Source organism: Pygocentrus nattereri, chromosome 15 (genome assembly GCF_015220715.1).
Source record: "Pygocentrus nattereri isolate fPygNat1 chromosome 15, fPygNat1.pri, whole genome shotgun sequence".
NCBI lineage: Eukaryota > Metazoa > Chordata > Actinopteri > Characiformes > Serrasalmidae > Pygocentrus > Pygocentrus nattereri.
Genome location: NC_051225.1, coordinates 11,783,189 through 11,809,427, shown reverse-complemented (window position 1 = coordinate 11,809,427; position 26,239 = coordinate 11,783,189). Strand labels below are relative to the sequence as shown.

Genomic DNA, 26,239 nt, shown 5'->3' with positions numbered 1-26,239 from the left:
CAATTTACATTTACCTCTTCATTTTTCTGTTTTCTAACCTGAAGTTTTAATAACAGACTGACTTGTGCAGTAAAAGAGCTGTTAATGCACTGCAGAGGAAGGAGAAGCAGAAGGGCCAGGTGGTGGTGACCCTTCTGTGGATGTTTCTCCTCTTAAGCTGCTGTACAGGTTTATCTTCTGAACATGAGGAAGACCTGAATGAGCTGCACAGAGCCTGATACAGCGAAAGAATATGTGCACGGAAACAGACACGAAACAAAGACGTGGTTCTGCAGGAGAGTGCATCCAGATGAAGACGGCCAGTTGTTCCTGAAACAACATACAAATGGAGTGGGGCGGAAAACCATTTTGCTGTCTGAGCTGCACAAGCTCCACAACCTGGACCGTCCAAAGACCTTCATGGCTGCACCATCCTGTTCCGAGGGATGATGGACCACCTGAACAGTGTGCTGACGCTCTCAAATGGCTGTGAAGAACAGGGCAAAAGAGAGAGACCCTGTAACCCCTGAGCAGCAGAGCCGGGAGGTTTGTCCCACCTCAGAGATCTTCAGGACAGCGCCGTCACGCTTCTTGAGAGGAAGAGCACCTCTGGCAGTGAGAAGCACACTAAAGGGTGTGAAGAAGTTGCAGACTAGATAGAGGACCCCAGCGCTGCCAAAAAGCGACCACCACACATTCCTCAACTCCATTTCTGACCCACTGCTTTAATAAAAGACTGACCTGTGCAATAAAAGAACTGTGACTGTATTTAATGAGTTCTGTATTCACTCACTAAGCACTTTATTAGGAACACCTCTCCTGTGTCTATTAACTCACTGTCACATTTGATCATTTTAGAGGACGTGTTTACTTATTTTCACTTACAATCAACAGCACATCATTTTACCAGGCGCTGTTCAAACTTTCACACGTACATATTTCACATATATGAAAGGCGCAGTTTCTATTAATTTGCTATTTAACAAATTTCAACCTCGGTTCTTGTTGTATTTTTATATTGCATGTCATTATTTTAACAATGTATTCAAATGAACAGTTATTGTACATTAAAATGTGCAGAATTGTGCCTCTGTAGAGGAGAACTTATTCACTCTTAGAAAATCAACAACAATATACCAGCTGAGTGGGGCGCACAGAGTTTTGCAGTGTTTGTTGTGGTGATGATGTCAGTAGAAGTGAATCAGACTAAACGTCCCATGGAAGCTCATAGTCATAAGCAGCTTTTTCCTCCAGGTTGGAGAGAAGATTCTGACTGTTCTGAAGGTGGAGAGCAGGAACAGTGAGTCTTCACTACAGACTGCCTGATCACTGTCACCCGTCTTACCCTTACTTTGAATATTTACATATGTGCTATTATTGTTTTTGTCGGTGGTGTTTATTAATAAACTTCATTAGTGTTAGAGCTTAATGTCAGTGCCTCAACCTCTGCTTGTGCGTTCATATGGTTAGTTGTAACTCATAGTGACAATGATATCCGATTAGCAATGTTCTAACACTGTCTGTTGTTTAGGCTGTATGTTCCTGGACGTCATAAACGTCCTTGAGGGCCTTTGTCCACCTCAATGTCTATTTCATCCAATCCTCTCTCTCTATTGTCTTATCGCATGATCACGTGATGGTCATGCCACTTGTGTTTATATAAATTCTGATTAATGAATTGGAAAAGCCTTCTGAGTACAGACCTATCTCTGTGATCATTTGAGTTTCCCCCAGCCAGCTGGACTTTCAGAAGGACGGAGGGCTTCTGGCTAATTTAACAGGTTTGGTATTGAGGTCGAACCATAGAACCTAAAATCATCATCAAACAGTTCTAACAATTATCCCTTTTTAATAGGTACGGTTATTCACTCGTCTGCAAACATTTTTTATTTATGGCATTTGGCAGACGCTCTTCTGCATAGCGACTTACAATTAGATCATTTTACACAGGTGGGTGCTCGTGTTTTTGTGCTGTTGTGTCCTGTAGTGCTGAACCTGTCCTGCTGTTTGTGTGTTTGTGTTTTTCAGGTGATGGGGAGGAACGTGATTCTGTTCAGGGTTTTCGGGAGTCTATCAGAGATGCAGGGCCGAAGTGTGGTGTTCTACGTTTTCTACCTGTGGAGCTGCATGGAGGTTTTCAGGTGAAGCAGACAGGCACTAACGCTCTGTTCATACTGCTTGGTTGTGCTGGAATGTATCTAAGCCACGATCTGATTTATGCTTTTCTGGTTTGAACAGGAAAGTTTTTCTGCACTCTGAATGACACACAGCCACATAAAATCCAACTCACAATTGATTCCCTGAAATATCAAACGTGCCATAACTTTTGCACATGTTTAATTGTTTAATACAGCCGTAGTTGTGCACTGATGTATGTTCTCTGTAATTGATGTATTTACTTATTTTCACTTAGAAAATCAACAAAACATGGAATCTGACCAGGGGTCTTTAGACTGCTGTAGCTTAACTGACTGAATTGTGTTATTATATCTGCTCCACTTGTCCTTTTCACATGCTAGCATTAGTTGGTAAGAAGTGGAGGATGCTTTTGTGGCTCTATGTCCTCTGACCACTGTGGTGAAAGGGTGGGAAGAACAATCAGTTTATTAGAATAAGAAATGCACAATATAATTAGAGTCTGTTAGTCGGAAGGAGTAACCGTTATTGTTTGCAAATATTCACTCATTTTGAATTTGATGCCTGCAACATGTTCCAAAGAAGTTGGGACAGGGGCATGTTTACCACTGTGTTACATCACCTTTCCTTTTACCAACACTCAATAAGCATTTGGCAACTGAGGACACTAATTGTTGAAGCTTTGTAGGTGGAATTCTTTCCCATTCTTGCTTGATGTACAATGTCAGTTTCTCAACAGTCCGGGGTCTCCATTGTCGTATTTTGAGCTTCATAATGCGCCACACATTTTCAATGGGAGACCGGTCTGGACTGCAGCCAGGCCAGTCTAGTACCCGCACTCTTTTACTACGAAGCCACGCTGTTGTAACACGTGCAGAATGTGACTTGGCATTGTTTTGCTGAAATAAGCAGGACGTCCCTGAAAAAGACGTTGCTTGGATGGCAGCAGATGTTGCTCCAAAACCTGTGTGTACCTTTCAGCATTAATGGTGACTGAACAGATGTGTCTGTTACCCATGGGCACTAACACACCCCCACACCATCAGAGATGCTGGCATTTGAACTTTGCGCTCATAAGAATCCGGACAGTCTTTTTCCTCTTTGGCCTGTAGGAGACGACGTCCATGATTTCCAAACAATTTGAAGTGTGGGTTCCTTAGACCACAGGACACTTTTCCACTTTGCGTCAGTCCATCTCAGATGAGCTCAGGTCCAGGTTGCAGGCATCACATTCAAAATGAGTGAATATTTGCAAAAAACAATAAAGTTTATCTGTTTGAACATTAAATATCTTGTCTTTGTAGTGTATTCAATTGAATATAAGTTGAAAAGGATTTGCAAATCATCGTATTCTGTTTTATTTATGTTTTACACAACTTCCCAACTTCATTGGAATTGGGGTTGTAAAATAATTGACAAGCTAAATATGATAATTTGGATGGATTTAGTGTATTAGAATATTACATTATGACTGTCTGCATTTAATAGGAATTTTTTTAGGGTTAAAACTTATATATGTTACATTGGTATAATTAAAATGGAATGTACACACTGAATATCATAAAATAAGAAGTTTGTTCATAATCATATCTTAATATACTTAAAAACTTAAACACAACTGTGCACATCACTGTTTATGACACTATTTAGACCAATCTGCAAAAAGCACCTGCCCATAGATTATAGATTTTACTACTGCTTTAATGCATTATAAATCGTTTAATACTTTTTTCGGTAGTGAAAGGAATCAATAACTTTACCCCCTTTATCTCCTACTGATCAGGCTAATGAGCTGCTAAAGTACACACTGTATTCTTCACTCTGTAACAGCCAGTGACTGTAGGTACAGCATGTTATATTATATGTTATGTTATATACGTTATGTTAGCATGTTATATACAGCATAATCATGTTTACATTTCACATAATGCTCTGCTTTTTTTGGGCAGAGAGTCAAGCTCAGTTTACTCTTTCAAAAATGACAAATAATGTGACTTTTTACTTGTTTTGTATATTTCTTTCTACAATGTGGTGTGTTGTTTTTGTTTACCATTAACATTTTTATTCATTTTCATTAGTGCCACTATTTAATTTTCAATAATGACCAATTTCAGTCTAATAAGCACTTGTTTGCAAAGCACTCCGAGCTGTAAACATAATATAAATATACCTTTATTGTTGTTATTAGATTGTAGGCAGAAGTAAACATGCTGATGCTTCATTTTAAACCCAAACTGCTGTTAAAAGAAAAAATCCACTATCAGCTCATTTTGGAGTCTTGGAATGTCTTGGAACAGTCCAAACCGACTCGCTTCACTGCAGCGCCCCCTGCAGGACACTCTGAGGAACTTTTCCAAGCCAGCAGAAAATCACAACACTCACTGGCCACTTTTTTAGAGACACGTACGTACCTTGTGCTTCCACTTAGTGGCCACTTTTTTAGAAACACCTACCGTGTACGTCCACTTACTCGCCACTTTATTAGAAACATGTACTATGTACTTTCACTCAGTGGCCACGTTATTAGAAACACCTGCGTTGTGCTTCCACTCAGTGGCCACTTTATTAGAAACACTTAACTTGTGCTTCCACTAAGTGGCAGCTTTATTAGAAACATCTGCCTTGTATGTCCGCTCACTGGCCACAACATGGCAAGCAATATGGGAATGTTGACAAATTCTGTCTAATTTTTTCATTCACAGAGATAAATGGCGCTGTGGTAGTAGGAACAGCTGAGAACCTACAGACCACACTCAGTGAGGGCTTCAAAATCATTGCTGTTGATTAGAACAAGGTATGAACTGTATCTAAGGAACATACACTAAGTGACAAGGTCAAAGAAATCACATACAAAATCATTCATTAATATGACCCCTGCAAGAAGATCATCTTAAAATATAACCTACAAGTTACAGATTTATATCACTTTTGTGGTGAAAGCAATAAACACATTGAACACATTTTCTCTAATTGTATCCATTCTAATAACTTTTGTAATGATGTAATGAAGGATATTGGACAAAAAATGAACATATATTAATAATAAAAATTATATTTTGTTGAATAATATAGATTGAAATAATTTTTCTTGGTAAATGTATTACCCACAAAATGTATGTATGTATGTATGTATGTATAGTAAATAAAACTGGTGAATTCATGAACATATTAACAAAATTTACATTTGTTTGGAGAAACATTGTTGTTCACCTGCATGTGGCCTGACTGCATGTGGTTTGGACTGTGGGAGGAAATGGGAGAACCTGGAGGAAACCCATGGAGACATGGGGAGAACATGCAAACTCCACACAGAAAGGACCCTGGTAGTTGTAATTACAGTTACTCATAATTCTACAATACTCTAATTGTCATTGCAGTATGCTTATTTATAATTTCATTGTTCAACACAGTAGAGGCATTAAATATATGAAAACAGCATAGTAATTTGTTTTGTTGTATAAATCACTATAGTCGTGCCATCATATTGTAGTCGGCGCTATGCCCTCATGCCCATATTAGGAACTCCAGGTCTAAGCTCCATTTCTCTATGGCCAGAATGAATAGGGTTTTTAAAAAAAATCACCCTCTATTGCACCCTGTGGTAGATACAAATGTTCAGAGCCCGATATGTTTTGTCTTATGAACATTCTTCTGTCTAACAACTGGATCTTCTGGTCTGGATTTTGACTATTAGGTCAGCCTGCTACCTGGGGTTTCGCCTTAGTATGAAAGTATGAAAAAAAGGCATAGTAAAATCAAATGAATTACATATCAGAAACTACAGTCGTGGCCAGAAGTTTTGAGAATGGCACACATTTTGGTTTTCACAAAGTTTGTTGCCTCAGTTTTTTTTACAACCTTTTGTCAGATATTTATATGGTATAATGAAGTTCAATTATAAGCATGCCGTACGTGTGTTAACCTTTTATTGACAAATACCTCCAGTTTAAGCAAAGACTTAATATTTACAGTGTTGACCCTTCTTCTCCAAGACTTCTGCAATTTGCCTCGGCATGCTGGATATCAGCTTCTGGACAAAATCTTGAATGATGGTAACCCATTCTTGCCTAATCAGTACTTGGAGTTGATCACAGTTTCTGGGTTTTTGTTTGTCCACCCTCTTTTAGAGGATTGACCACAGGTTCTCAATGGGATTGAGATCTGGGGAGTTTCCTGGCCATGGATCCAAAATTTCAGAGTTTTGTTCACCAAAGCACTTGGTTATCACTTTTGCCTTGTGACATGGTGCACCATCATGCTGGAAAAAGCTTTGTTCATCTCCAAATTGCTCCTGGATCATTGGGAGAAGGTGCTCTTGGAGGATGTTTTGATACCGTTCCTTATTCATGGCAGTGTTCTTGGGCAAAATTTTGAGCGTACCCACTCCCCTGGATGAGAAGCAACCCCACACATGAATGGTCTCAGCATGCTTCACTGTTGGCATGACACAGGACTCATGGTAGTCCTCTGAAGGGGGCTTCATCAGAGAACATAACATTACCCCAGTCCTCTGCAGTCTAATCCCTATACTTCCTGCAGAATGTCAGTCTGTCCTTGATGTTTTTCTTGGAGACAAGTGACTTCTTTGCTGCCCTTCTTGACACCAAGCCTCCAAAAGCCTATGTCTCACTGTGCGTTCAGATGCACTCACACCTGCCTTCTGCTATTCCTGACCAAGCTCTGCACTGGTGGTGACCCGATCTTGTAGCTGCATACTGTTTAGGAGATGGTCCTGATGCTTTCTTGACGGTCTGGCGCTCTGAAGCCTTTTCCACTGTAATTGAACCACTCTCCTTTGAAGTTTTTGATGATTCGATAATTGGTTGATTGGGGGTGTTATCCTACAAGCAGCAATGTCCTTGCCTGTGAACCCTTTTGATACAATGCAATGATGACTGCACGTGTTTCCTTGGAGGTAACCATGGTTAACAGAAAACTTTAAAGCACCACTACCCTTTTAAAACAACCAGTCTGCTCTTCTAATTAGCATGACAGACTTTGTGAAAACCAAAATTTGTGCCATTCTCAAAACCTTTGGCCACTTTTGTACATAAAATACACAACCAAAATGTTGTAATACATTATTGGCTATATTTGATTTCTGGCTTATCTCCAAAATAGAGTATTTCAGCAAGTTTATACAGACTGCCAAAGACATCTTCATGTAAATGACACATGACTTCAGCTAACCTGCCTCTTGTCCCTGGATCACTGCTTGCTAGCCGACATTACTAGGTCATTACTATGCCAGCCCATTCGGCGTTCCAACAAACAAAATTTAGGCTGTTTCAGTTGCTACTATGGAATATTGTCTGTTCATGGTTGGTATGTTTGCTTTTTTGTGGAGTTTGAAGGACAAAAGTTTTGGACTTGAGCAGTTTGGTTTTGAATTCTGTTTTCTGGTTTGGTACTGTCTCACTCCAAATGCAATTCGGTAACTGAAGAAGATACATTGCCCTTCTAGCCATGTCATTGTGTTTCTTCCTCTCTCTTTTCATGATTGCTCTCTCTCTCTCTCTCTCTCTCTCTCTCTGACTCGCTCGCTCGCTCGCTCGCTCGCTCGCTCGCTCACTCACTCACTCACTCACTCACTCACTCACACACACACACACTCACACACACACACACACACACACACACACACACACACACACACACACACACACACACACACACACATGCAGCATTTTAGGCGTTCTGGTATTTATTGCACTAAACATCATGGCATGTGATGCCATGGTGATCATGGCAACCCATGTTTGCCTGTTTTGCATGTTTCTGTTGCACATATGGCATGTCAAATTGGTAAACCACCAATGGTGCCATTTACTATTTTGAAAATGCTATTTAGTATGTTAGTACAGCATATGGGATATTGATTACATCAAAGAAGACACTGCATAAATGATCAGTTGTTTTTTTTCATGGTTTTATTTGTGTTATGCCAGAATAAATAGTAGGCTACTCATTATATATACCCAAAATAAACCAAAGATGGTTGTTAAACTGTTTTAAAACACACACATAAAAAATCTAACAAAAACAGCATAAAAGACAAAATGGGGGATGTGATAAAGACACTTCAACCCTAGTTGTGTGTGAATATAATGTGCAATTTCTATCACTTTGCAGTGTTTAACATATTGTAACAGTAATTGTGCATTAAAATGTGCAGATTATGTAAATTAATGCTCACTGGCCAGATAAATGGTTTTGTATAACATTATTTCAGATATGACAATAAGTCTTTATTGCTTTTAACATACATGCAAATACACAAATAGTACTTTGTGATTTAATGGTTGTGAGTTGGCTAAACTATTTCCAAAGCTCTCCTTGAAGAAGCCCAGTATTTACAGGTACCATGCAAAGCTTAGTTTGGCTAATCAGTCCTTTATTAAATTAAAGTAGGTGTGTTCAGTAACTTCGCTGAAACTTTAGTGAACTGTTTATTTCGCTGCTGTTGGAAGAAAACCTTTTATCTCAGTTTTTGTTGTTTTTTGAAAGTATTTGCAAATGCCTGTTACCATTTACATTGTGTGTAAATTTCATGAAGAATGGACCAAAAGGAATGGCCCACAATTACTTGGAAAGACATCTGGTTCCACAGACTTGCATTAAAAGTAAGGTATGTTGTTTTCCTTGTCCCGTAAATTTGGAGATTCGAGGTTATCTTCCGACAACAGCGATATGTTTTTATTCCCATATAATATTGAGTTTAACAAATAAATAATCCCAAACAATTTTCATGACTGCCTAAAATATTTGCTCATGTGTAAACACAGTGACTCAAAATCGGGCTGTTGTGATAATCTACAATAAAATATTATAAAATATTTATGTATAGTTAAAACAAATACAAAGTAAATAGACTGAATGTATAATAAAATGCACTGAAGTCTGAACTGTGATGACCGTTGATGAAATGTTATGCATTATGTCAGAACAGAAGGTTTTGCATTGTGGTTTAGATCCAGTATCATGAGCTGAGGTGGCTCTGTGTGAAGTCCTTTGTTGATTTTTGCTCTTCCTGAATAGATTTACAAGTGATAGATAGGAGCCACAGGAACATCAGAACACCTGGAAGGTGAATTTCACTGGGAGTCAAATCATGTTTCACCTATTTCTTTCAATGTGTAAAAGTACAGTATCAGTAACAGACTATGTCCAAAAGACTTTTATGTAGGTTTACGATATATATGACTATAAAGCGCTTCAGCAGCAATACGTAGGTGGTTATACATGCACAATATGTAGCAATCTTTAAAAATAAAATAAATACAAAACTGTATATTTATCATGAAGGCCTATCTGCAGTTTGGAGTGGAGCACAGAACCCCTGTCATAGACTAGTAATGCATGACTCTTGGCTTTCTCCTTGACTCCACTTTAAACTAAGATAGCACCAGATTGAACAATAAAGATGGATGGATGGATGGATGGATGGATGGATGGATAAGAGTAAGTCGCTCTGGATAAGAGTGTCTGCTAAATGTAAATGTAGATGGATGGATTGATGATCAACACATCTTACTATCAGCCAGTTTCACACAACGAGGGATGAGGGGATTTCTTTGAAAAGGAACTGTTTTTAGATTCGTTTTCAGTTCTTTAGAAAATAAATAGCTTTTTATTCTGGAGTAGTTTGTTGTTATCTAGTTCCTTTTTTCTCAGGGTTGAAGTAGGTTTCATATCGACCTGATTCTTAATTGAAGTTTCTGCTCCACCTTAAATGATGCAGATATCTTAATGGTGTGCAGGTGCCAGAATGCAGCCACCCTTTAAGGTGGAACGGAAAATAAGACGTTGGCAAATAGGAAGCCAACTTCAGCTTCATTCTCTTTTCCACAATATTCTAAGGAAAAAGCTCTTTATTTTTGGATTTAGGTTTCATTTCTTGCACTGTTTCTAATAACTGTTTATTGCAGCCTTATTTAAACTCAGACTCTTTCCTGCATTATACTCATCTCCATCAAAATGTTCCTCAAGCCAATTATGATGAAAAAACACATCAAAGAGTCATTTACAAGCGTTTTGATTCTTAGAATCATTGGCCAAAAGTGACACATGAAGCTTGTAACAGATATAAGATTCGTTCTAGTTTTACAGTCTAGTCTTTTGGTAAACATTTCAAGGTGTTTCAGAGTCTAACTAACGATTAGCCATTTAACCATGGCCATGGGTAAATCGGTGCCTTTCATTTGTATTGCTGCTCCCTGATCTGTACAGTATCTATTACATCTACATGTTTATATTTGTATACGCATGTGTATATAATAACCTACATTCATATTACTGCATATCTCACTTTATGTATGTGTTATGTATATATGTATATTATATACTATATATTCAATATGTACATTCCTGTATATAAACTTAATACACAGATAGATAGATACATATAACACTGCATATATAACACTGTATATTTTATATTGTATGTCTCATATTTTATATTACATATTTCACATTTCACTTATACACACATGTATATAACAGTTATATTTATGCACTGGTCACTGTTACCACCGCACTTTATGTAAATAATGTTATATATTGCACTTCTGGTTAGATGCTAACTACATTTCATTGGCCCTGTACTTGTACTCTGCACAATGACAATAAAGTTGAATCTAATCTAATCTAATCTAATCTAATCTAATCTAATCTAATCTAATCTAACACTCTGCCGAGCTGGTTGTTAAAACCAGGTTCGGTAACATGCTATTTGGATAGTCCACTTTAGATGGTTTGTAGATACTTAATTTATTTCCAAGTTACGTTTAACTAAATATCTACAAAATTTACCATATTTATTTTTAATTCTAAACCTAGTTCTAATCCTAACCTTAACCTCAACCTAATACCTAATCCCAACCCTTACCCTGATCCTAGCCCTAACCCTGGTCCAAATCTTAACCCTAACCCCACCTCTGTGTAGAATCAGCAGAGCTTCAACAGACAGTTTGTTAACAATTTGAAGATCTGTAGAAAATCTATAGAGAACTATAGTGGAGTATCCAAATAAAGTGACACCCCAGGTTCTTATGCAGAGTATGTTTACTATGGTTTTAGACCTTTTGCTACACTAAAATGCAGGGATACCATTTTAAAGGCTCTGTGATCATCACAGCATATTAAATATTGTGGTATGCCAAATTAGCATATTAGTACAGCCATATGTTTATGAACATTTGAGGATATGAGATTATAATCCACCATTTAACATTGTGCAGATTACATGCAAGATCATAACACACTTGTCGCAAACCTCAAATAGACTTAGGTGGTTTCTGTTAATGCTGTCATTAAAAATGAATACAGCATAGCTCAGATCTGCAGCAATAACCATCTTAAAGCTTGAATTTTGTCTGCACTTTTGTCATTTTTATAGGTAAAAGTCTTGCTAAGTCAACTACATTTGGGGTAATCATAAAAATGTGTAATTCTTTAACTTATTATTCCTTTTAGAGCAAGATTGTGTCATACACTTCATGGAATGATCCTTACCTTGAAAGGCATTGAGTATGTTGAAGAGGTAAGTTCCCGCTAGACTCAGGGGCCCATAAATGGTGAACGCCAGCCCCCAGGGGAGCCCTAAAACACAGCTGAGTCCCAGTATGGTGGCCAAGTCTTTCCACTTCCTCCTCACCCTGCCTCTGGACTGGACGCTCCGTGCTCTCAGCTGCCTCATCTTCACCACCATCACTGCCAGGATAATGACATTGAAGAGCAGCGCCAGCCCCAGGTAACCATTCACTGTTACATACCTCATTGCTCTATGGATGCTGTTTTCATTTTCTGTCTTAAACCAGCAGCTACAAGTTGGGAAGAAACACAAATGGTGGAGATGAGGCTCACAGGGGTAAAGAGACTAGAGATTGAGAAATATGTTGAACTGCTGAATAGGTCTTACAGGTCCATGGCTACTATGATATCGCTGGAGTTCTTTGTGATCGTGTATTTGCCATATGCACCAACCACTCTGCAGATCATTACTGTAATTGTAGGAAGTCCTACAGCAAAAAAGAAGCCAGTGTTAAGGAGTTATTCTTTGTCATAAAGAATGAAACAAAGGGGTCACTGCGTTTTAAAATAATATATTAAGCATGCTAGTTTTCACTATGACAAGCAGAAAAAAAGACTTTATCAACCCTACACTGGTTGCCAGTTAACTTTCGCATTGATTACAAAATTATTCTACTGACCTATAAAGCTCTAAACGGACTCGCCCCTCAGAGAGTGAACTTCTCTCATACTATGAACCATCACGCCTGCTTGGATCACAAGGTGCTGCCCACTATTAGTAGCTAGAATTAATAAAGTTACACAAGAGGAAATCCTTCTCATACAAAGCCTTTGAAACTTTGGAATAATCTTCCAGTCGGTGTTTGGGACACAGTCTTTAAGTCTAGGCTAAAAACCCACATGCTTAATCAAGCCTTAGTTAGTTTTCCCTGTTTGCCTCTGATGCATTAAACCAAAGTTGTCAGTAGGTAAGATGCTAAATTGGTCACCCCCACCAGCACAAAGTGTCAGTAGACTATTGGTAATTGGCTTTTAGTAAGTCTGCTCTTTGTCTCCAATGAGCTATGACAGCCAAACCGTGTTGGGACCTGAGGCTACCAGCAAAAAACAAGAGCATGCATCTTCAGTGGGCACAGGAACATCAAATATAGACTGTTGAGAAGTGGAAAAAGTTGCACAGAATTCAGTACAAGCAATGAGTCCATTGAGCCATCCTGCATCAGTGGTACAGGCTGGTGGTAGTGCAATAGCATCAGGAATTTTATTCTGATACACATGATACTACTTATACTACATAACACCTGATTAGGTGTATCTGAACATTGTTGCTGATCAAGTTTATCCCAAAAAATGGCAGTGACCTTAAACCCTGTCAAGGATCTTTTGGATAAGATATAGGATGCTGTTATAACAAAATTTGTAGCAGCTTTAAAGTGCAGATATTGTGTTGTGTACATTCCATGCCTAGGCAAATTCATGCTTCTCTGAAGGCCAAAGGATGTATAATGTGGCTAATATAAATCACTGTATATGTGTTGCAAACTACCACTGGCCAATGCACATGCCAAAACTAACAGGCCACTGGGAGTTTTCTGTGTTCTCTGTTCTTCCTATTGCCAGTCCTGGCCTGTTTTAAAGGACTTGATGATGGTGGACAATATCTTCATCAACTCAACTCACCCCAGCCCACCAGGCTAAGTTTCAACAGGTATCTCCTGATGTAGATGTTGAAGACCTGCACCAGCAGCAGGTACAGATGGAAGCCTTCGATAGCTGTCCAGGTGAAAGTGGCCAGCAGGGCCCAGTGCAGCATGAGCCCCAGGGACTGGCAGAATACCCACTCTGTTTTGGACCAAATGGAACTGGCCAGGAAGAAGAGGTGCAGTAGCAACAGTGAACCTGTCAGCTGCATATGAATGATGACTGAGTGATCTGCCTTCGACTTCCTATGGAGAGAGGTCAAAAATAATTTGTTATTCTTTTTACTTTGCTTTTCAACTATAAATTTCACTTCACATCTTTCCTCTTTGCCTGTTAGACCCACAAGCAGTTCATAAGTGGTTCTTTTTTCTGGCCTGGTGTTCTGTTTTAAACCAGTTTCTACAAGTAGATGCTGGCTGATTAACAGATGACAGCACAAGATATAGTTTTAGACTGGCTTAAACTGACCTATAAAACCAGAACATTATTCTTTTAAAGTTAAATGACACCAATTTGGATCATTCTAACAAACTCAAAGCTCAAAAGTTAAGATTATGTTCTTCTAGGGGTATCTTATAGTATTACCTTTTAAAATGTTTATTTTAGCAGCACAAATGTAGCTTAAATGAATAGCCGTTTATGTGGGGCTAAGGGACGTCACTCATCAAAATCGTATGGCTTTAAGTTTTATAAGAGAATTTTGCTTTATGAGAATTCAAATAATATAAACGTTTCTTTAGCAAGGCAAATGCAGCACAAACAAATAAGCCCATTTGTGTGATTTTTACCTTGACGATGGAGCTGAGTGACGTCACAGTTAATAAAACATAAGGTTTCATCTCTCAAAAACGGTGCCAGCACAAACCGATTCATACGGCACAAAGGAGCACAAGGAATAAGAGTATTTTTTATCTATTTCAGCTAAATGGAGGTTTGCTACCCTCTCATAAACAGTGAGTTCCACAGCAGACTGTGAACGTGGTGTGGATGTATTTTAAGAGTTGTCTAACCTGTGGCACAGAAACAGCACAATGATGATGATGGTGAATACCACAGACAGAGAAGACCCGATGTATGAGATATACACAAGACGCTGAACGTGAGCAGGGTCTGGCACATCAGGGCTCTGTCAGAGAACAACACAGAGAACAAAAGATCCAGGAATTATGGAGCTTTTTCCCAAACATTACAAGCGTGATTTTTAAGTGCATGTATTTTGCTCTCTGCACACGAGACCCCACATCCACATGCTTAATTGGAGTTTTCTTAGTTGCGTAACCGAAGAGGTGTAAGTAATGAATTACTTTTATTCTCGTTACTGTACTTGAGTACAGGTTTCCCTGTAACGGTACTTTTTGGAGAAGAATTAAATCAGTACTTTCACTCTTACTTTAATTTAGTTAATTTACAATGGAATACTTTTACTTCACTACTTCATTTTCTAATAATGTCACACAGTAAAAAAAAAAAAAGAACAAAACCACAGTTAATTTGAAAAGATTCACCAACCAAAAAAACAGCAGCTCTGGGAGGAAAAACACTACAGAGATGTCCAGTTTAGTGGGGAAGGACGGAGGAGGACTGAACCAGCACACAGGAGGAACAGACCACGTCCAAATGGTCAACTGTATTAATTTTCACATGAACTAAAGAAAATGCCATTATTATCAGCAGCCAAACAGGAAACCTGCTCAGATCTGCTCTCACAACTCGACTCAAGCCTGAGACAGCATTAGCTGAACTAGCTAATCCGAGCTAAACAGGTACTGCAATTATAGTTTTCCTCTTTCTTTTATAATGTTTCTCTTCATTAAAATTGAAATCTGTTGTACATCTTTATAAGCGACTGTCAACTACAGGTTTCTACAGTTTACCCGTTTAAAATATAACCTCTTTTGGTTTTGGAGATAAATGGTCGTGAACGGCTTTAAGACAAGAAATCTAGTGTAATACAGGCTTTTCATAAACTCTGTACAAGGATTCTGTCGCTCTGTTGTTGTTTAAGCAGACTGGCCTGATCTGGGGCCAGATTCCTGAAAGCTTTCTTGTGAAAGCTTTTAAGACAAACATTGACATTCATAAGAATGTTCTTAAATGCAAAAAAAAAAAAGTTTTCAAGTATTCTCTTATGTTGATCATAAGTATTTTCTTAAGAAGAAGATGGACAATTCAAGCAGAGACAACGTCTGTGATAAATTTAGACGGTGACCTTGTCAACTCTTACTGCCTAAGACAAATTGTGAGGCTATCGTAAGGTTTAGAAAGCATGTTTTCAGGAATAGCACTTATTCTTAGATGCATTTTTAAGAAAACAGTTAAGAAAAGAGAACAAGAGCATTCTTAAGAAGTTATTTGAAGAATAACAATTACTCATAACTTTTAAGTCAAGAAACAACACACATTAAAGAAGATTTTTATTTCTTAAGACACTTTCGTGAATCCAGCCCCTGACCTGATCAGACGGCGGATGGAGTATGAAAAGAGAACTTGTAGACAGGAGAATGATCTCTGTGATATCTTCTGGGTTTTTCAAATACTAGAGGGCACTCCTGAAATAGTCTAAAATTAATGTATTAAGATGGAGCATTTGAGCAAAATCATAGTTTTTAAATGCTTAAACATTTTAATAATTATATATTGAATAAGATAAAACATTTTAACACCGCTGTTATATTTTTAAGAGCTTTTTAACTCGAGTTATAGAAGTTTAAAATGGTTGCCTCATGTATGTCCATGATGTCTATGAGTGTGAACAGCCAATGAGCTGCTCTGATGGCCAACCAATAAGCATGCAGTAGCAGTAATGCCAGCGTTCTGATGCCCAAAACCCATTTGCTATAGAAAAAATCAACATACAGGTAAGTTTTCTTGGCCTTTTTTAAGGAAATACGTTCCTCTACTTTCTAAAACTAATAGAAAGTTCTGGGTGAGTGATTTTTATTCCGTTTAACCCCATCTACTTCATTAAGTTCATTAAGAACTTATGTACAGGTGCCCTCTGCTGTTTTTGCAGTCCTATTTTTGATATAATGGTGGAAACAGGAAGTGGCCAGTCTCTTTATAAACCACATCTGATATGAAGTTCTTTTGTACACAGACTAATGAGAGCTCAGCATACACCGATAAAACATCCTCACTCACAGTGTTGAGCCATAATATTCAGATTATCGTTTGGTTTGACTGGAAAAACTGGAAAACGTTTATCATACCGAATTATCAGAGACTTTGTTCAGTCAGTTCATCAAAGAACTCCCCCCTCCCCACCCCCACTCTCATGCTCTTCCCCACATATTTCCCCTGTATCTCTTTGCCTTGGTGTTTATCTTTAACTGTGAGAGGCTGTTTAGCTGTTTAACTATCAAATAAAGTAGTAATAAATGTCTGATTCTGTATGAAATAATGATCAGTTAAACTTATCACAGTAAAAAGACCAAAGCTGGGTAAATTGCTGTTGTTGCTGCTGATTTAAAAGGTAGAAATGTTCTGAACAGACATCAGTGAATATATACATCATTTTATAGTCTTATCAAAATGTAGGTCATGGACCCTTTAAACCTTGCTTTCGAAATGGATAATCAGAAAATCAGGTCATACAGTGTGTGTGTGTGGTAAACACTTACAATAAGCATCGCAAAGAAACTGAGGTGATTGCATTCGCAGATAAAGTCTGTGTTGTTCTGGGTGGTTTTACAGCCATCTGTGCTCCAGTTTCCTACACACACACACACACACATACACACACCCCCATGAAACAGGACGCAAAGCACTTCGCCTATGGCCTTTCTTCAGTTTTTACAGTCTTGCCAGATAAAATAATGAAGATTCATTTGGAATTTAGTTTTAAAAAGCTGAATGTTTGGCTCAGGACCTTGCTCACTATTGTTCGACAGCTTCCAGAAGACACATTTTCCAGTCCCATTCTGAAACATAGGCATACATTTTGGGCAGAACATAAGTGGAGAACAAATCATTTCAATTCTGCACAAAATTGTACATTTCATTAAAGCTGCTATCACAGTGTCAACTACCGTTTAAACATACACTTCCAGAGATCTAGTTCACCTCTGCCTGGATGATTAATTTGCTTGTATTTTATGGTAGGAAAATGCTTACCTGATTGGCATTTACAAAAACAATCCTAATAGGATCAGAAAGGTTGTGAACATCTTGTTTGCCAAGCCACACTCCTAAGATCTGCTCGTGAGGAGATCCTTCATTTGAATGTGCCTGTGCAGAGAACACCAGTATTACTCATTAAAGCTATGTAGAGGTCATGTTCTATTCACTGAGAATTGCTTTTTGCAGTCATGAGTTCAGAGCATTATGAATGTACTCATGGTAATCACTGAAAGTTGAACATTATCTGAGAACATGTAGCATGTAGATCAGTGTTTTTTTCAGCACAGAGGCCCTGGTACCAGAGAATGGTAGGCCCTAAGGATGGATTAGACCCGAATCCACATGGATCGAAATGTAATGTAATTTGTAAATGTAATTTGTTTCTGTACTTAAGTACTTTTTTGTGTATCTGTACTTGAAAAAACTGATGTTTTTCCATTATGGGTGACTTTTTACTTTCATTCCACTACATTTCAAAGTCAAATATCTTACTTTTTGCTCCACTACATTTTGCGAAATTTGTGGTTACGTCTGGTTTGTGTGTATAAAAATGTAGCATGTCAAAATGAAAGAAGCGCAAAGCAAGAACACCAATCAGGGCACAGCGGCACTTGAGCTTGTTTTGACCTGTTGGACACACCGACTCAGTGCAAGCACACGGTTCAACGATTCAAAGTGCAGCAGTGACTGGCCTGTTTCTTTTTTCTGCATTTATACAAACACTATTTAATTTTATAGTAAATTAGTTTGGACTGGTTTATGTTTATGAACATAGAGCTACAGATCAATACAGTAAAGGAAAACTAATTTGTGAACCTGAGTTTAAAGCCAGTTTTTATGAAACTTAAACTTGTAACTAAGTTGTAAATAAATCTTAAACTGAAACTTTGCTTGTGTGTAAAAGTGATTTCAGAGCCACTCGGTTCTACCTGATAGAAACTGTTTACCTTCAGTGTTTTGTGCTTATGATCATTTTAATAAACATCAGTGTCACTAATTAATGACATTCTATTAAAAGCCTGGTTTACCAACAGAGACACTGGAGGATTTTCACCTACAATGAGTTCATGAAGCCAGTCTTGTTATAAAAATGATAACAGGACATAAAGCCATAATTAATCTTTTAGTACTTTTACTTTTGAAACTTAAGTACATTTGAAAGCAAATGCTTTTGTACTTTTACTTAAGTGGAGGTACTCGTAGTGGGTTTTTTATTCTGTTACAGTGAGGTCGATTTGAATTGGGCTAGTATCACTGAAGGAGCTCACTTCTGAATGATTACTGTCAGACTTATTGATTACTACAGACATTGCAGATTAATATTGGATGTTACATGCTAGCGTTGCACGTATGTTGTTTGTTTTTTTTTTCTCTCTCCTTTTTATCCCCAACAAGATCAGGTGCAGCTGTGTGCATAATGGACTAATGTGGATCTTGAATGCTTGGCTGTGCTCTCTCCACCAATTCGAATGGCTGATTTCTGCTGAGGGATGGGCCTTGGCAGATAAAAGGACTGACATGTGGCCAGTTATGAAGAAGAAAGTATTTAGCGTATTTGAGACTTGTAGTGGAAAACTGTCCTACTTTAGTGGTGAAGATGTAGCCAGTAACATGAGTCACTTGTGGTCTCTGTCTCTTTTTAGCTTTCTCTCTCCACACCCTGTATTTTGGAGAGGATTAGACTTATGGCTAGGTAGGTTAGATTCGTTTCCTTGGTTTATTTCTTTGACACCATCCATCGTCCACCCTTGTGGTTGGTTGGGATTCATTAGTTAATGTTTTGTATACTGAACAGTTAGTCATTCTTTTTCTTTTCTTTTGATTTATATTTAGTTTTCGCTCAGCGTATTGCACCACCTCTCTGTCCATATAAGTAATAATCTTGTATCATACACTACTGCAAGTGGGAAGTGAAGTAAAAGTCTTGAATGCAAACGTCACTACTGTGTACGTGTGTCCTTCCCTCCCATCTCCCATTACATGCCATGACATTTCCCCTCTCCCCCAGCTACATCTGAGGGGAATGTAACACTGGATCACAAATCTCATCAGCAATTACTTAAATCACAGTACGTTCCAGATTACTAATCCAGCTCAAAGAGGGTGGAACAAACTCATTGTTGAAATTGAAGTTGGAGTTAAAATGATCAACTGTACACTTTTGCAGCCCACCAGAACTGAAGATGAACACCTTTGATTATAAATAAATAAATAAAAAAGCTAGAATCTGACACTAACCTCAAAAAGGCTTGGGTTGAGTATGGATACAGTCAAGTCCACTTGACGGCCACTAGTTTTCAGCTGCTCATCACTGCTTTTCTGGACAGCTTCTGATGGAATATAAATTACATGTCCATACTCTGTGTCCACTCTGGCCTGTAAAAGCAATAAGTTACACACAATTCATTATATATTCATGCACATTTTGCAATGCTAACAGGCAGTGTTCTAAGACAGCTCAGCTGCTAAATCTCACAGGTGAAAGAGTATCTTCATCATGGGAAACCTTTGGGAAAAGTTTCGGGGCTGGGACTTCTGCTGACAATATTTTATAGCTCTGTTTACATCTGACAGCTCTTTAGCAACTCTAGCGTCCTCCTTGAAGCTGGAATCCCATGTGGTCAGAAATGGAATAAAAACACTACGATTTGTTTGTGATGCGTTTGTACTGGTTTGTGCCATAGGAGTCATTGTTTGTGCAGGCAGTGTTTTTGAGAAATTAAACATTATATTTTATTACCTGTGATGTCACTCAGCCTCGCTATCAACGTCCAAATAGCACAAAAATGGTTTCATTTGTTTGTGCTGCGCTTGTGCTGGTTTGTACTGTAAAAATAGCCATTTCTGTTATTTTAATTCGAGTTATAAAGACAAAGTTTTGATGAGTGACGTCACTCAGCCCCCCATCAACGTTCAAATTGCAGCAAAACGGTCTCAATCATTTGTGCTGGTTTGTGCTGTTAATAGAAATGTTTGTGCTCTTTTAATTATCAAGTTATAGGCTAAAAATATTTTTTTAATAAGTAAAGTCACTCAAACCCCCCCCCCCCCTCAATCTCCAAATCACATAGAAATGGTCTTATACATTTGTGCTGGTTTGTGTAGTTAAGTGAAGTTTTATGCTGTTGTAAATAGGCCTTTCTCAGATCTTCATCATCAACCAGTGTCAGCCCTGTAGTAAATACTGTCATGGCTTGTGACAAAACCTGTTTATCCAGTAACTTAAGATTTACAACACACACACAAACATTTCTTTTCATGGCACAAACACAGCACAAATGAATGGGACCATTTTGATGCGATTTGGACGTTGGTGGGGGGCTGTGTGATGTCACTCATCGAAACTTTATGGCTGTATAATTTGAGAATTAAAGTCGCTCAAATGTTTCTTTTAACAGCACAAACAAATAAGACCATTTTGGTTCGATTTATATGTTGTGGAGGGCAGGGGGGTTGTGTGACATCACGGGTAATAAAATATAATGCTTAATTTCTTGAAAAAGCTGCCTGCACAAACAATGATTCCTATGGCACAAACCAGCACAAACAAATAGTAGTATTTTTATTCCATTTCTGACCACATGGAGGACAGCTTGACCGAGGTCAATTTTCCTACTTAAGGCTTATAATACACAATAAACATGTTTTAAAAAATAAATATATTAATTTATTTGACAAAAAAGAGGAAAATTCACATTTAATTTCCCAGCTGACAGCACTGTGAAAGCAATAGGTTAGACATGCTTTGGTGGATAACAGAATTACTGCCATGTGCTCGAAACACATTGCAAGGCCCAGCACTGATCACTCCAAAATGTTAAGTACCATGAAATTTCTGTTACATAAATCTACATTAGAAGACACAGAAGTTGGAAGCAGAGAAGAAAAAAGAAGAAATGGGTCAATGCCTTGTCTTTGAGTTCCCTTTTCGTAACGTCATTGAGTAACAAAGTAAAGTCTCATTGGAGAAGAAACTCAAAGGAAGAATGTCATAACAGGGAAAGGGGTCTTTTGAAATACTTAAAAAACCCTTAAGAAGTAAGATGAATATATTATGTGTGAGCAGCACGAGCCTCACAACAAGCCTGACAACCAAACCAAATGAAAACAATGTTCTTGAAAAATGTGTGGAGCACACTTAGTGGTGTCATAATACACGGCATTGTTTCCTCAGCAGTGACATTTGGAAATAGTGCTGCAACGGTATGTTTCAGGTGGAACAGTGTTGGCCCATTTTAAACAGTTCTAGGAAGCATACATGGTACTTCTTGCCTAAATGTTGAGGACAACACTGGTTTCTTTTTGTCCATTCATCATGAAATTTACAAACAGTGTAAAGGGTAACAGGTATTTTCAAATTATGTCAAAGACTGAAAAACGATAGGAAGTTATCTTCCAAGAGCAGTGATATACACCTAGACATGTTACTGCAAATTACAGCTTTGCGGTTTATAGCAAATGTTAGGGTGGACACTGTAAATGCCATTTATCTTGTGAATATACTACATTAGTATGGTCTTACCTCACTGGAGGGAGACACAGTTTTCATGTACAAGCCTGGGGTGTTTATTCTGGTGCGACGTCTTCTGCAGTTTCTCATCTTTGTTTCAAGACACCTGATCAACACAACCATTGACTGTAAAATGTGCATAGCGTTTTCCCAGAGCCATAACATCTACACTACAAACTAAACTCTACTCATTTGGTCAGCATTACAATGAACACAGCAGCATGTAAACAGTTCTATTGCAGTACATTTAAAATATTGGTTATGATCACTTTGTTGGAAAATATGTTGGAAAGCAGTTACAAATAAACTAATTGTTTAGCCACATTTCTCTGTGGCCTGTAGTACCAGCTGCCTGTAGTACTGTAGCTAATTTTACATTTAAAAAAAAGTATGCCACCCAGAGGAACTGAAAAAAAAGAAAAAAGAAAATAGGATGCATTTACGATACATCCTTAGGAACGTCATGATTTTAAATAATTGATGATTTGTCTATGAATACTGGTATTATTATTATTATTATTATTATTATTTTGGAATACAAAGAAGATTTAAAGTTCATGTACAGTGGTGCTTGAAAGTTTGTGAACCCTTTAGAATTTTCTATATTTCCACATAAATATGACCTGAAACAATCCTACCTTCCGCCCAATGTCAGCTGGGATAGGCTTAGAAAATGTGTGTGTGACCAACAGCATCATCAGACTTTCACACAAGTCCTAAAAGTAGACTTCACATACTTTTGCCACTCACAAATATGATATATTGATCATTTTCCTCAATAAACAAATGACCAAGTACAACCCCAATTCCAGTGAAGTTGGGATGTTGTGTGAAACATAAATAAAAACACAATATGATGATTTACAAATCCTTTTCAATCTATATTCAATTGAATACACTACAAAGACAAGATATTTAATGTTCAAATGGATAAACTTTATTGTTTTTTGCAAATATTCACTCATTTTGAATTTGATGCCTGCAACACGTTCCAAAGAAGTTGGGACAGGGGCATGTTTACCCCTGTGTGTCACGATTGGCCCCTCCCAGTCCTGTCCATGTGTTAGTGTTTTGGTTTAGCCCATGTCTGTTGTTGTTTTGGTTTCTCTAGTCTGGCCCCCTTGTTTCAAGTCTCCACCCATCATTGTTTTCACCTGTCCCTCGTTACCCTTTGTTATTTAAGCCCTGTGTTTGCCCTTAGTGTTTGCCGGTCTTTGTTTCATGTATCGGTATTTGTCTGATGTGTTGGTCTTTGTTTGAACTGTTTGCCATGTCTGCACCCGGCTCTGTTCATGTTGGCTCAATGACGTTGGACAGTGATGACCCTGATTTTGGATTTGCCCTCAATAAAAGTCGCTTACCTCCGCACATGTGTCCGCTACCTTGCTCCGCGTTACACTGTGTTACATCACCTTTCCTTTTAACAACATTCAATAAGCGTTTGGGAACTGAGGACACTAATTGTTGAAGCTTTATAGGTGGAATTCTTTCCCGTTCTTGCTTGATGTACAATTGCAGTTGCACAACAGTCCAGGGTCTCTGTTGTCGTATTTTGCACTTCATAACGTGCCACACATTTTCAATGGGAGACAGGTCTGGACTGCAGGCAGGCCAGTCTAGTACACGCACTCTTTTACTACGAAGCCATGCTTTTGTAACATGCAGAATGTGGCTTGGCATTGTCTTGCTGAAATAAGCAGGGACGTCCCTGAGAAGGATGTTGCTTGGATGGCAGCAGATGTTGCTCCAAAATCTGTATGTACCTTTCAGCATTAATGGTTCCTTCACAGATGTGCAAGTTACCCATGCCATGGGCACTAACACACCCCCACACCAAAGAGATGCTGGCTTTTGAACTTTGTGCTGATAACAATCCGGACAGTCCTTTTCCTCTTTGGCCCGGAGGACACGACGTCCATGATTTCCAAAAACAATTTGAAATGTGGACGCGTCAGACCACAGGACACTTTTCCACTTTACGTCAGTCCATCTCAGATGAGCTCGGGCCCAGAGAAGCCGGCGGCATTTCTGGGTGTTGTTGATATATGGCTTTCGCTTTGCATGGCAGAGTTTTAACTTGCACTTGTAGAAGGAGAGACAAACTGTGACAATGGATTTCTGAAGTGTTCCTGAGCCTATGTGGTAATATCCGGTAATATCCGGTAATATCGGTTTTTAATGCCGTGCCGCCTGAGGGATCAAAGGTCACAGGTTTTCTGCCTTGCCACTTACTTGCAGAAATTTCTGCAGATTCTCTGAATCTTTTGATCATATTGTGGACTGCAGATGATGAAATCCCTAAATTCCTTGAATTGAGAAAGGTTGTTCTTAAACTGTTGGCCTCTTTTCTCACACATTTGTTCACAAAGTGGTGAACCTCCCCCCATCCTTGCTTGTGAACAACTGAGCCTTTCAGGGATGCTCCCTTTATACCCAATCATGAAACTCACTTGTTTCCAATTATCCTGTTCACCTGTGAAATGTTCCAAACAGGTGTTTTTTGAGCATTCCTCAACATTCCCAGTCTTTTGTTGCCCCTGTACCAACTTCTTTTGAACATGTTGCAGGCATCAAATTCAAAATGAGTGAGTATTTGCAAAAAACAATAAAGTTTATCCATTTGAACATTAAATATCTTGTCTTTGTAGTGTATTCAATTGAATATAGGTTGAAAAGGATTTGCAAATCATCGTATTCTGTTTTTATTTATGTTTTACACAAGTTCCCAACTTCATTGGAATTGGGGTTGTATAATATTTTTGTGCCATTTGTTTAACTGGGTTCTCTTTATCTACTTTTAGGACTTGTGTGAAAATCTGATGATGTTTTAGGTCACATTTATGCAGAAATATAGAAAATTCTAAAGGGTTCACAAACTTTCAAGCACCACTGTACACATATAGGTTTAGCCACTGGCACCACTGGTGGTTCCAAAACGCACCTCATATTCTTCATAACTTTCATATTTCATGAGCTACATTCAGAAGGTGAGTGTCGTATGAGGCTGTAACTCTTCTTTCCAGTCAAATAGATGGTGGTGTCATTTTAAACCCTAAAAATAAAAGACGCTTGAACTCACAGTTTCTTTTTTCTACTAAAAGTTAACCCATTTTTTCCACAAATCTGGACTATAAACTATAAGCAGATGCCATCTCTTCAGTGATCTGCTCTGTAGAAATGATTTTCATAAAACAATACAAAGAGCGTCTAAAGATTTTTGGCTTTTATCAGTAAGTTGTAAACATATAGCCATATGTGTAGATCATAAAACACATTTCATTTTCTGTTAACTTGCATTTATTTCATGCAGTTACTTAATAATTTGCCTTACGATTTGGTCATGTAGATTCAGATGGACACACCAAAATATATCTTGGAGGATAAGAGGTTAATGCCCATTAATTGACATGTAGGTTTGATATCTACTCTTTTTAAAGGTGTAGTTTTTAAATACTGTAACTCACTGAGGGATGGTGCTGGAATGCATTTCCATACAGTCGTTGAGAACTTTATGACATTGACTGGAAACATTTTCAAATGAACCTGCAGATGAAAAAGACTTACTGTGTTTTCCTCAAATTCTCCAGATGTGTTCTTAGTAGAGGAATGCAGACTAGTAGGGATGAACACCCTTTTTAGTGCTGACTTCTTTGCCATATACAAATGTAGAACTGGCCTAATACTGTATAAAAATGTATAAAATCGTGAACAATCATGTCCTTTAATTAACTGAGCCTAATCAATCGTGTGTTTAACATATAATGAACAGTGAAGCCCACACAAAACACTTCACTGCCCGAAAAAAAGCTTCAGGTTATGGGATACAAACTTTTAGCTCAGGAATTAGTGTGAGGACTCCTTTCTCATGATAGCTTTAAGATGGTACTTTAAATGAAGCTGAAATCATAGATTATAAGATATTCCTTATCTTACCTTCTTCAACCGGTATTACAGAGAAGAATATGAAAAAGGGAAGTAAAGAAGGTCTCATTTCATCAGCATATAATCTCCCCCTGCTTTTCTGCTGCTACCGTTATTTCTTGCTTCCTCAGTGTGAACTGGCTCGTTTTGCCTTTGTGGTTTTCTACTAAACTGGAAGTCAGCTGTCACCACACGATATCATCACTTTGAACTATCTGCATTTACGTTGTCTGAAAAAAATATATTACTATCTTGCGCACATCAGCGGCGGTATGTACCATGTCATAGGGTGGATATAAAGCTATAAATACATAAGGTGTCAGACAGGAAGAAACAGTGAAG

The 26,239-nt window shown here is 38.2% G+C and overlaps 1 protein-coding gene and 1 long non-coding RNA gene across 3 annotated transcripts in view; one reads left to right on the top strand and one right to left on the bottom strand.

Annotated features, from left to right (window-relative positions):
- LOC119265268 overlaps positions 1–26,239 on the top strand; it is a 50,955-nt gene that overhangs the window by 1,547 nt on the left and 23,169 nt on the right. The window contains exon 2 of the long non-coding RNA XR_005131542.1: positions 2,008–2,120. This is a non-coding gene — a long non-coding RNA (uncharacterized LOC119265268). The remainder of the gene's footprint in view (positions 1–2,007; positions 2,121–26,239) is intronic.
- LOC119265265 (adhesion G-protein coupled receptor G5-like) lies at positions 8,028–26,014 on the bottom strand. Of its 2 annotated transcripts, XM_037545573.1 has the most exons (12): positions 25,910–26,014; positions 25,441–25,519; positions 21,989–22,082; positions 19,705–19,842; positions 17,461–17,574; positions 17,216–17,267; positions 16,968–17,059; positions 14,358–14,473; positions 13,327–13,592; positions 12,035–12,134; positions 11,629–11,936; positions 8,028–9,195 (listed from the first exon to the last, which is right to left on the bottom strand). In XM_037545573.1, the coding sequence occupies exons 1-12, from the start codon at positions 25,965–25,967 to the stop codon at positions 9,095–9,097; spliced, it is 1,518 nt and encodes a 505-aa protein (XP_037401470.1). In that variant the 5' UTR covers positions 25,968–26,014; the 3' UTR covers positions 8,028–9,094. The 2 variants fall into 2 exon arrangements, with proteins under 2 accessions (XP_037401470.1, XP_037401471.1); XM_037545574.1 differs by lacking the exon at positions 25,441–25,519 and having other exon boundaries at positions 25,910–25,988.